This window comes from Rhopalosiphum maidis, chromosome 2 (genome assembly GCF_003676215.2).
Source record: "Rhopalosiphum maidis isolate BTI-1 chromosome 2, ASM367621v3, whole genome shotgun sequence".
Taxonomy (NCBI): Eukaryota; Metazoa; Arthropoda; class Insecta; order Hemiptera; family Aphididae; genus Rhopalosiphum; species Rhopalosiphum maidis.
In genome coordinates, this window is record NC_040878.1 from 17041546 (window position 1) to 17055758 (window position 14213).

General features: G+C 24.7%; 1 protein-coding gene across 1 annotated transcript; it reads right to left on the reverse strand.

The window, feature by feature from the left end:
- Positions 1 to 360: 360 nt before the first annotated feature.
- Positions 361 to 11482, reverse strand: LOC113552693 (rhythmically expressed gene 5 protein). Its single transcript, XM_026955533.1, is given in 7 exon segments — positions 361 to 734; positions 736 to 936; positions 938 to 954; positions 1069 to 1149; positions 1273 to 1377; positions 3328 to 3394; positions 11280 to 11482. Coding segments are annotated over 7 exon segments (612 nt in total). The 5' UTR covers positions 11382 to 11482; the 3' UTR covers positions 361 to 695.
- Positions 11483 to 14213: the final 2731 nt, after the last annotated feature.

Sequence of the window (14213 nt, forward strand, 5' to 3'; positions counted from 1 at the left end):
GTTGGGTATTACAGATTTACAGCTAGCAATTTATTATGCAGAGCATTTTAAGATTTTAAATATTAACCATCGTTACGTACTTGTATAACCTTTAGATAACATATTAGTTATGTATATTCATGGATGTAAAAACTGAATAACAAAAACATATTATATAATTATAAGTTAATAACACTTATAAAATATACACTATACTAAGAAATTTTTGTGGAAATGGTTAACACAATTTACATTTCACACACAATAGGTAGGTAAATATAATGTACAAAAGCATTTTTATCAAAATGTTTACTTAATTTTCAACATAAATATCACAACAATGGTACCTAACAGTACTATTTACAAATAAATTAAAATGATTTCAAAATAATAAATAATAGTATCACTCTAAAAATAAAAAATTTATAAATAAAAAAAATTGTATTCACAATTATTTAGGACCCTGAAACGTGTTTAAACCTAATTAAAAATAAAATAATAATAATTATAAAAGACGAAATAGAATTTTACAAGATGAAGTATTTTGTCGTAACAATACATTAAAAATATTGTACTTAAAATAAAAGTTAAAGTTGCAAATTGTCGCAAATAAATTAAAATAATAAATAAATATGATATCTGAAACTGTACCAAGTTGCTGAGGACGCATTATTGGAAGTATCAGTTTATCGGTTTAAGCGTATACCTAAAGGGTCTCACAGCAGGCCTATTTTGTATTGGTTGTTTTCTCTGACTTAGCATATCATTCATGGAAGGCATAGGTTTGGATCGCATGGCTATAAATTCTTCTGCGTCTTCGTCTTTGGGCAGAGGCCTCTGAGAGTCCCCAGGTACCGGCCGACCATCAGGCATTACTCTTACAACCATTGGTCCGATGATATAACCACCTGGTGGAGTAGCTATTTCTTCGACGTTATTCGACGCTGAACCCAAATCAGTTTCCACCACTAGTTTCTATAGAACGTCGACAAAAACAAATATGTTAGATTTTATACACGTAAATACAAAACTTAGTTCATACATATCTGAGTGAATCTTATATATATGTATGATATTATTTATATTTACCTAATGGGTCATTGAGCTCTTGTTCCGATTTGTCAGTTGTTTGGGAAGTAAAGAAACCTCCTTTCATCATAGATTCCCATACTAAAATAATAATATATGAGAATATTGAGAATAAACAATAAAAAAGCTTTCTATTTTAATGTGTTCATTTTATTTAACATTATTTACATAATGTTACTTAAATAGTTAAGTATATGTACATACTCATTATTCTCGATCCTCTTTGATAAGGGTCCATTTTGTCTAGGCTATCATCTCCCATTTTTGCCAAATTGGTTAAACCATAAACCAATAATACTTTATTACAGTCTAAAAGCAAAAAAAAAAATTATCAAAATTAATTATTTGTATGACATTACAATTTACAAGTATACGAGTATGTAGTATTATTGATAATTGTTTTTGAGTAAATATTTGATTGCTTTTATACACATATAGGGCACGTGTGTATTATATATCTACCAATTTAAATATTTTATTGAAAATAGCAATTTGCTGCAGCGTACCTATATATTTTATTATAATTATTTTATGTAAAAATGCAAATTAAGAGTCAATATATACCTATATATAAACAGAAGTACATTATACATACGTCTTGGTCATATCTGTAGGTATTTAATTCTTTACTAGTATGCCAGTTTATCATTATGTGCATGACTATAGTCATTAGGTATATCTAATGTAGTAATAATAAAAAATAATATGTTGATGTATACAATGAACTTATATATGTATAACAAGACGAGCGGTTGATATAAGACAAAAAACTACCTACCTAATAATATTAAATAAGCTTATTAAGTGTTTAAGTTGGTTAGGGGTTAGCTATATGATTAGTTTATATAATTTTGTATTTTATAATCGCAATAAAATTCAAAAAATAAGTATGAATATCTATACATAATTCAAAATTGCATGAACAATCACTAAGAGACTAAACATTTAATGAACCAATAGTCCCATAAACATATGATTTAGTGATCCAATAAGATTGCGGTCTATTAAATAATTAACAATTTTTTTTCATATAATATGACACTAAACAAATGACGTATATATATAATTAATGACAACTGTATAATTTATAGTAAATTTGTATAATATACATTGTATATTAACATACAATTATTGTTGTTAGAAGTGCTATAACATAATATGACGGCTATGATGGATTGATATGATAGTGATTATTTACTTTACAATATATGTTGTTTAACAGGAAATGTAAAACATATTTATAAGACTACAAATCACTTAGAATGATGATTGGAAAAATTGTACTTAAATACTATGTACTTATATTGAACGAATAGGTATAAGAGGAAATTAATTTTTCTATATTTATGTGCAGTAGCCATGACCCGCAAGAGCCAATAACCTTCATAGTGACATGCAAATTAATTTGACGACGATGAACCCAAAAGACTTAAACGAACGATCACAGAAAAATTTACGATTTATAAATTATTATAAGTCACGATATTTATTTATAAAGTATTTCATAAGAATACTACCAGGAATTACCTTGAAGACCAATATATTTATATCCATGTTGGAATATATATACTTATTATATATACTAAATGTTGTCTTTAAAAAAAAAAAAAAAAATTGCAAATTATCTTACCAATATATAGAGTATTACATATTTATTCAGTTTTTATCATTTGACATTTGTGTAATTGTCAACGTTTCATTAAATTTAATATAATATCCTATAAAAAATTTGTAAATTGTTACGTTGAAGTTTATGATAAGGTATATGATATGTATATTGTAATTTGTATTTTATATTTTATATAGATATAAAACTACAACTATAAAAATAAATAAGTACGAGGTATAAAAAATACAAATTACATCACAAAAGTCGAGAAGACTTGAAAACTATACAAAAAAAATTAATTTTTTTACTTCCCTAAGACGTCATCTTTATTTAATATACATAGATAAATTATAATTTATAATTATTACTATTTAAATTAAAACCTAAGAATAAAAACGAGTCGTATTATACAGGTACCTGTATTATATTCCACTGTCCCAGTAAACAGTAATTAAGAACCGTAAAGAAAAAAGACTATAATAGAGAGTAATGAGTATACATAACTATATTAGTCAGTACTCAGTAAGTCATTTGGTTACAAATGATACATTTAGTTTCTAAGTAAATACATTAAACTTAAACTTAGTAACTGAGATCTAAGATCTGTATAAGTATAGAGTATAAACTATAAATATTAAAAAAAAATTTACCTGGCATCGAAGATGAGTCACAAAAGTCGGCTACTTGTTTCACGAACATGTTGAATAAGTGGCTCATCTAAAAAACAAAAACACGAACATGAACAAAATTATTAACATTTATAAACGCTTCTTGCAAAATATTATAGAAAGATATATATTTTTATAATAAATGGTTTTTATATTTTCTAGGTCAGTTGGTAAATAAACTTCAATAATTTTATTTTAATTAAAAGTTGTAGATTTACCTGAAAAAAATCTTTGATAATAATTACTATAAATTATATTTTTAAATAATAAAAGCTTGTATGTATAGGTACATACTACCTATACTTTTTTGATGTAGGTATATTATACAGTTCTTATTATTTAATACGGCATTACTTCTTCAACCTCTTTTACTCGCGACCCACTTTTTTTTGTAAAAATAATTTTCGCGATCTATGTATATGATCGATATAATGAGCCTGAGTTTTATTCTGTTTATTCTTATTTTAAAATTATATGAAATAGTACGGTTTAATCGTAAATTATTTTGTATCGATGTCATACCGCGAACATCCGTTCAATGATGCTGATAAGTAGATACATATGGTACTATGATACTTTGATATTCATTATAATTATTTATACCTTATAATAATATCATATTAAAAATAAATGCTTCGTGAATGTTTATTTTTATAATTTATTATTTACTATAGTTTTATAATTTTATTATTTTTATTTTTAAAAGAGAAGACCTGCCGCGACCCACCGGTTGAAGACCACTGATTTAATGCATACGAACCGCGAACGGAACCATAGAGGTATCCTTCATGGCTTTGTAATTTCATATTTTCGTATACTATATACTCTCAATCAATTAAAAATTGTATTACATAGCTAATTGATGTACCTATGATAGTAATTTATTACTAATTATATATATTTTAGAATTTTAGATGTTTCAATGTTTGATTTATACAATTTGTATGAAACATAACAAAATAATTTTATGAATGCCCCCCAAAGTTATAATAAATAGTAAAATATACAGTCCTGTAAACATTATAATTGTTATTAAAATGAAAATTTTATTATGTTTTCAAATAAAATTATTTAGCCTTCACTAACATAATAAATAATACATTTTAATTTGTAAGAAAATTATATAGAAATATTAATTTTTTATGCGATTTCGAAGAAAAAAATGGAGATGGAAATGCTAGGCAATTCAATCTGTATTACAATGTATTATAGTTACCGCAAATATAAATATATATATAAACCTATATGTAGGTGTAGAACATCAAATAATAATCAAAAAGAGCACTAATTGGTACGACACGAGTGCATGACAATTGTAATTCATTTGAAAATATCCTCAAATAGTTTTTTTATATGAAGACATACTATATCATATTCTTTTCAAAATTCTTAGTGATTCTGGGACACATGCAGTTTTTTATCACGTTTCTTAGAGAAATCTAGCTTAACTATTTATAAATTCGTGTCTTATGGATTTAAAATATAATGGGTTCGCTTATTCTACATTTTATGAAATGCACAGCACTATATACAATGAACATGGTAAATATATGGTATCTATATAAGTATTAAGTAGGTACTACACAATTACTCTCAAATTTTTAATTACTTTAATGTCTATAATTCATTAAAAAAAAAAAAAATAATAATAAGAATAAAAATTACATTATTCACATTATAGGGAAAGTTTCCTTGAATGTCAATAATAAATTATGGGGTAATTTAATAACTATATATATGTAGTTTTTTAAAATAATATTATTATACTTATTAAAATTATAGATAACTATAATAGTTAAGAGTATTATGTTTTGTATTTATATATATTTAATGGCATAGATAGCTATGTTTAATTAGAAACAAGTACGAAATTCACATTTTTTTAGTAATGAATGATAATATTTAACTTTCCTTTTAGTATATACCTATTATATTAAATATCTAAAAAGTAATAGATAATAAAAAACAGCTTTAAGTGGGAAATAATTAATTATAACTTAATGTAAATATAATATTTAAATTTAAATTTTTTAAGGTTTATAAGCTAAGACTAGAGTATACGTATACTATAATCTCTTAAAAACAGAAATATAAATTTAAGCTAAATTTGAACTGAATTAGTTACTTTGCATATGGGTAGACATACTATGTATAATTTATTATTGTATAAACAGTAGGTAATAGAATACTGAAAACAAAAAATTTAGAATATTCTAAAATCAATGGTAATATCTAGGTGTTGAGTAAATTTTTTTCTACTATAGCTACACATATTTAATTTTTTTTTTTAATACTATTGATTTAATATATTTATTATTAATAACGACTATTATAGTTATAAGACTACATTATTATAGTATAATAATCATTTTTCGTATAACGATAACACTAATTAAAAACTGTAATTTTTAATTAATTCAGATCTAGGGCTAAGTCAAATTCTGTAACATAAGACCAATACAAGCTTTTCAATCCATATGTCTTAGACAAACCATAGGTGTACCATTGTACATCGGTAATCGGTATATGACCAACTGCAATGCTCAACGATTAACAAATCCAAATAATTAACGAAGTAGCGATCTGACACTACAAAAAATGTAATTTTAAACTTCAATCATATCAGGGCCCACTAATCTCTCGTAAGTCATCAATCACCATTCTCAACAACACATTGAGAAAACTTAAAATAAAATGACCAAAAGACACTCTTATTTAAATAATAATAATTTAAAAAAAAAACGATTTTCGCTCATCATAACCTATAAAACTAATTAGGAAGTATTGTTGCTGAACGGTTTCCACCCCTCAAGTCCATTCATTCAAACTAACTCATTAAATTTTATCATTCACTTATTTTAATGATGTTCAATTATATAGAATATAAATTAAGCATTTATCAATAAAAAAATATATAATCTATAGAAATTTAATAGAGTACCAAGTAAAATTTTACAGCACGACAATTTGTTTACTATTTAACGTACTTAAATGTTAAATATATCATTGTATTGTAATAAATCTTAAAATTAAAATTATTAATGAAAATGAAAAATACAGGAGAGATTTTTAAAAATAGTGGGTAAAATATTGGTACTTGCCAGTAGTCAATTAGTGCTTATAATTTATGGAATGATGTTCAGATATCGTATGAAAAGTAAATATTTAATAAAAAAGCAACTTCAAGAATTTTAAACTCAATACTCAAATGACAGCTGAAAACGAAAACAAAAACGAAATATACCATAATTATATATACAATCCATATACTATATAGTATATGTAATATGTATGTATGTATGGTATAATGTTAGTTGTTGTCTAGAAGTGGTTATGTTATTTGTTTATATTATTATAAAATGCGTCACGCACTCAACTGGATTTTTTTTTAATAAAATATACGTACCGTATATTATTACCGTAGTCGTTATTAGATGTGAATTAAACCAATTATTATTAGAGAAACAAATACTTATAAGATAATTTTTGCAATGTAAAAAAATCATCCAAGAAAAAAAAATCTTACAGTGTAAATTAATTAAATAATTCGGTTAAGTGGCGAGTGCTAGTGACACTATTCACAATATATATATATATATATTGTCTAAGATTCGGTCATGTCCAATGCTTTTAACGTAAATTTTTAATATAAACAATTTTATCCATTGTTTGAACCATCATTGTTCCGGCAAATGACATTATCTTAAAGTAATATAGAACGGAAATCGTGTAATGATTATACGATATTGCATTTAATATGCACGTAGATCCGGGTATATTGTCAACTAGATTTTTTTTTTATTACTCTTACGAATTTTAATGTACAAACTTCGGAATCGCCTCGTTGGTTCGGCGACAAATAAATAACTATGTTATACTACTGTGTCTTAATGTTTAATACATGTATACATAATCGCCAAAATAATGCATCTAATAAAGTAATATATGAAATTCTTTGAGGATTTTCATCATGATTACCTTATGGTAACATGGTGCACAGATAAAGTTAAAATGTTTTAATATTTTGTAATACAACTATCATAATTATACGTACTCTAGTAAGGTATCTATATTATTATTTATACCTTTTATATTTTCTACATATTTTAGCATCAAAAACACTCGCAGTAGGTATATTTTGTTTTTATTTTAAAATCCCGATAAACTTAGTGAAACGCTCAATATTTTAAACATATTTATTATTTTATTGAAATAAAATTAAAATAATAAAATATAACAAAAAAACGTTTTAAAAATAAAATATTATTTTTTTTATTACCTCCGTAGTTTTTAAATTTTTTTGCTAGGTATTTCCAAAAACTTGGTCATTAACTTGTAATTAAAGTGATTTTTGTATTGAGTAATTTATAATTAGTTTATACTTCTTAATTGATATAGATAAAAATTAAAGATTAAAAAATAAAATTTTGTAGGTATAGTATAGATATATGAGTAAATTTATATTGTTAAATAATTTATAATATACAATTGGGATTAATGTGATTTTAAATCTTATTATTATTTATAACGTATTACAAATAATAATTGTAGTTTGTATGTTAAATAAAAATATAATTATTATAACAATACAAATTGAATAACTATAACTGTAATACATTTTTAATCTTGTATAAATATATTATAATTGTAAAATATATTTTTAAAAACTCCTTCACATTAGTAATTTATAGATATTTCTAGTTTTTGTCTGTTTAGTTATAAAAGTAAAAGACAATGCTTTCTACTTTTGAGCTTGGATCAATTATACATATAAATAAAGTCAATAAGCTCGCTTTGATTTAAAGTGTCATTAACATTACCATATTCATTACAGTCATTACTCAAACAACATTCAATATTTATACTTTATAATTTATACAGACTACAGAAGCGGTTCAAAGTAGTTATTAATTCGTATAATAAATCATAAGCTAGGCATAGCATAATAATAATTTATTAGATACCTAATACAGGTATAGTACGACTTGTATTATATATATTTTTATACTATTAAATTGTAATTGTTACAAATCACCACGCTTCCTTTATTTTTCGTCGAAATAATCATTTTTTTTCAAATTCTAACTTTTAGAATACATATAAAAATATATTTTTATGTCATTTAAGGAGTATCCTATGCATAAGCTTATTTTTCTATAAATGAATTGTTAAGTAAATATTTTTTTATTAACTTTGATGTACTCGTACATAAATTGAAATTCAAACGAATAATTTCTGAGTTATTGAACTTAGGATAATAGTCTATGTTACAAAATACTGGGAAAGTATTAGTTACGACGATGAGAAAATTAAAGTAGTAGATGTAGTATAATTCATTAATATTTCACTATTAGTCAAAATTGTCTAAGTACAATATGAACTAGATTAATATTGCATATTTTTGTATAATATGTAAAATCATTACAACCCCCTTATAAAGAGTATAAAAATATTTTGTATTCCTAGTAAGTAGGAAAATAAGATATAAAAAATAAAAATGTAATAAGTAAATTTATTGGCATATTGTTTTCCAATAAAAATCAAAGAAATAATATTTGTAATTAATTTAATTGACATTGCTTATTCAATTTAATAAAAATCTTATTTTTATCTATCAAATAAATTATGCAGACAAAAAAATATATGTATAAATTATAGGTAGAATCGCTTCAAAAATGTCTTGTGAGTATGACTAGTATAGTAGTATGAGTGAAAAGTAAAAATAATTTGACCGGAAAATGATCATAATATTATATTCTTGTCATCATTAAATAATATCTTATAAACGTGTAATTAAATTATAAAAATCATATTTGAATTGAAAAGTTTTACTATTACACTACCTATATATTTTACATAAAGATTTTGAAAGAAAAATTTAAAATTCATAATAAAGATTAAACAGACTGGATTATCAAAACAAAATATTATACATTAATAACGCATTTTGCATGATGTGCCAAGTATAATTTAAAATACAATGAATTTTTATTGCACCTACATGCTACACTAAAATTTTTTATTCCTAAGAAAACAATAACTTATATTTATTTGTAATAAAATAAAATATATTTCCTGTTGACCATGATTTCCAGTAGGTACCTCCATAATATTATATAATCTATGTATACAGAGAATTGCCCTTCCGGCAAACCGTAATTTTTGTTTATAGTGTACTTCATGATATTAATCACTATGCAAGCATTAGTGGCTAGATTCTATATGTGTACTTGTATTATCACTCATCAATCATTCACAACATAATAATAATTAATAATACAAATAACAATTATGAATTTAATACATTTTTGATTAAACAAAACGTAAGATTTTCTATATGTTTTATTTGGATTTAATGGCCCACTTAAAATATAAGTAATAACCAGTAAATAATATGGAATACCTACATAACAATTAACTATGGCATTATACGAACATTTTTCAAAATAAGGACAATGGAACCAATTATGATGTGAAAATCACTAGGAAATAATTTATTTATGTCCATTTGGCTCTCATCAAGTATTAATCTAGATGATCAGCAAAACCAATTAAAAAATATTTTCAATATACAATTGAACTTTAGAAAATAAAAAATAAAAATAATAGGTACCTTATACATGTAAAAACGAAGAGAAATAATAATTGAAAATTTTTTAGGTAGGATAATTTTAGGTTTATTATGTTTATTTTTAAATCCCCGTCTAATGTATTACAGAAAACACTCATCTTATAGCCCACAATGAAGACTTGTATATTACAGTCTGGTATTATATTATGTATATTAAATTATCAAATATTATACATATAATGGTCCTGATAAGTTATATGGGTACATGCGTGAGCAGCTTTTGATTTAAAATTTTTAAAACTAATAGTAATTGATGTATGTTAGCACTGTTAGTAGTAGTACCAAGTTATGATTAAATTTAATAATGTACATTAATTTGATTAAACGGTTAGGGGGAAATCCACATAATGAAACTACCTTACTGTATTTACGCCTCATTGCGTTTGTGAATTTGCATGACTAATATAAGTAGAACATAGAACATAAGTTGAAAAAAGATCAACATCACACTTTTATTCAAATAGTCTATTCAATTATATATGGACATCGTATAATTTTGTATTTTAATAACGATTTAGTATAACTATATGTCTATATTCTATTATTTAGTAACTGTTTAATAAACAAATTTGGCACAATGATCGATACCGCGAATAATCTGAATGTACAGTTAACAGAATAATGATGCCAAATGGTGCGAGTCGGTGTACACGATATTCTACAATCTTTAAAGTTTTTTATTTAATTTTATACTTATATAGTTATATAGCTTTTAGTTGTATAGTTATCAGAAATAATAATAATAAAACATGTTCATATAAACACAAATATTTTTCCATGATTTATAACATACATTCTACTTGTTTTATTTTCTAATTTCATTAAAACGAATAGTGTGTTATTTGTCGAATAATGCCATGTTAAAATATACAGAATATACTTAACCCAATAAAAAACAAGTATTGTCAGCTGGTAGATTATATATTAAATATATATATACATATATATTTCAGATATTTAAGACACTACATGACGCAGCCACAGAGATACATATTTTAGATGAAAATAAATTCGTTGGAGGCTCAGAAATCAACGAGTTTATAATTTTTAAATCCCATATAACCGTTTCTACTAAACATGAAAACATGTATAATATGTAAATTATATTTATTAACTGAATATATTATTAAAATAAACTCAAACATATAACGTAAATGTAATATATTATAATATCACCATGAATACACATAGCTCATATAATATATCATATTGTATATATATATAAATACATATTAATCAATTAGGCATTAACATTTATTTCCCGAATGAATGTAAATAAAAAGATTCAATTTCCAAAAGTTACCTTTTCTCCTCGACTGAGGAATTCCCACATCGGAATGGCTGACCCGGAGGTCCGGGTCACTAGGAATGCGGCCAAGGGCCATAGGAGAGCGTACGTTCTCATCGTGTTCACTGTTTAGATTGATATTGTATATGCTGCAGCAGACGGACGGTTGTGGCAGTTCGTAGTTGTGCGCGTCTTGAAACACACTGATCGTGATTATACGCAACGGAACCGCTGCTGGGGCCGGCTCGACAAGCCAACGCGCCGAAACGGTTGCGCATGCGCGTTTGTCGACGGCGCCTGCAATAAGCGCGCCAAGTTCCGGAAAAATCAGAACGGTTTTTCACACACGCACGCGCCTGTAAACTATACAGGTACATACACAAACACCGCTCCGCACGCTGCATTGAAGTCCTTGACATTTACCACGATCCGCAGTACCTACATAGTATAATATACAGTATATTATTATGTACACTATATATATATATATATATATATACATAAACATACCTAATAGCGCATGCAGAATGCGTTGGTATTTTAAATTGTGTATACAAATACCTATATGTTATATAAATATATATATAAATTATATTTACGTACATCTAAATGCTTTATTAAGCATTAATAATAAATGCCTTTATAATCCAATATAATAATATAATAATAATAAGGATACAGAATTTACAATAGTATAGGCGATATAATATTATATGATTATTGATTATAGATGAATAATACGTATTTATATATATATACATATATTATATATATTATCGTAATTGCGGATTCAACTGAACTGGTTCACTACAAAATGTATGTAATACGTTGTATTATGTTTAAGTTATATTATGTCGTATATACTCGTGCATACAATATTATTGAGTTCAACATCCTACTATAAATAAAATGTATGCATATAGAAATAGATACATTTTTTGTACGTATCTATATTATATTATGTATATGTTTTTATGATAACTTTATTTTAAAAGTAGATAAGCATATAATATAAATTGTAATTTTGTATGAATTATATTGTAGAATCTAAGGATAATATCATTGTATTTATAATATAATATATAATTTATTTTCAATGATAAATAATGGTTTATAATTATATTAATATAAACAGTAGGTAATACATTAATTATAAGTACAATGAAATATTATACAAATGATTTATTTTAAAAAAACAAAGTCTATTGTATGACCCTGACTGGCCTGACTTCTCTTGATTCTAAAATATTTGCTACTTATAAACTAATAATTTGTACTAATATATTAGATTTTGACTGGGTATATGTGCTCAAAAGTTAAAAATGTCATGCAAGTTAAACCAACTAGAGCGGGTCCCACACAAGTTTCTGAAGTATGCATCTTTCAAGTTATTGATTGTTCGATAATCACCATACATTATTAGTTATGAATTTATGATTATATAATTCAGTACGTTGCAACCTGTCCTGACCACGTTGGCTGATAGGCGAGTTCAAACAAACTTATAAGTTTTATCAAAACTCATTAATGTTCGAATCAACTCATCGCCTGTCATAATATTATTTATTAAACAAATTTAATTTTAGAATCCCAGCTTTTAATTCACATTTTCATATCTCTTTTTATTCTATGAATTATTTGCGAAACAATCCTAATTTATGATTGATGAGAATAACGAACGAGGACCTGTTGATCTTATTGATGGACTACACCAGTTCCCGTTTATGAAATGTTTATCACTATATTAATGTTTTTATTATTTATACTGTTATGTATTTTAGCTTTAAGATAAATATTTAAATTTATGTTAGATCCGTCTCGTTTCATATTATTAAATTAATAATAATAATAATAATAATATTAATCAAGGATATTTAAAGTAAATACCGTAAGCTACAATAGAGCATTAAAACTAATCTTCTAGTTATTATTGGGTTAACTAAATTAATTGTGTTAACTAAAAAAACCAAAATTATATTTTATTTTACGTATTAAATATTTTTTTTGTAATATTTAAAAGCGTTGGTATCCTTCTCTTATTAATTATTACAAGTATAAGGTATATTACTTTATTCATTTTAACCCCTATAATAACTTTAGAAATCTATATTAAAATATGGCGTTACTATTATTATGTTTATTATTATTATTCTTAAATATAAATTTGCGGTAGTAACGGCTATTAGATAAATAAGAAAATGTTTAGAGATGGGCTTAAAATTAAAATAGTAAATTATAATATTGTAGTTTTATATATTGTATTCTTATAAAGTTATAAAACATACAATTTAAACATCTGCTTTTTCCAGTGGCGGATCCAGAGGGGGACGATTGGGGTGATCGCTTCCCCGTTCTCTCAAAAAAAATAGTTTAAGTCCCTGATTTTAGTTTTTGACGTAATTATACTTCAAGGGTAACAAAATTATAGTGATATATTTTTTTATTACTATTATCTACTATAAAAAATATTTTTTTTGTTCTGTACGAGACTGTGGAAAGTAACATATGTATGTACCTAAATAAATACTTTATCAAAATTAATGTGTGCCCTTTAAAAATCGCCTCCCCCCCCTGTTATCTTGGTCTGAATCCTCTCCTGGCTTTTTCCCTTACTGTACAAACATAACAGTCATAACACTATACAAAATGCATATTAGGTACCATAATACAGCAATATTACATATAAAAAGTGTTAAGATGCCACACATTTATCATAGTTCGTAACCTGTGTTTATTTTACGTATAAATAAATTAATAGAGATTATTCTGTTCAAATTATTATAAACTTATGAAAAACATTTTTTTCAATTATCAATGATAAGAATAATTATAATTTACAATATTATATATTTAATAAAAATAGTATTATTATTTAATAAATAGTGATTATTGTGTTTAGTTTTATAAAATAAATATGACATATAACTGAAACATAGTTTCACATACCTA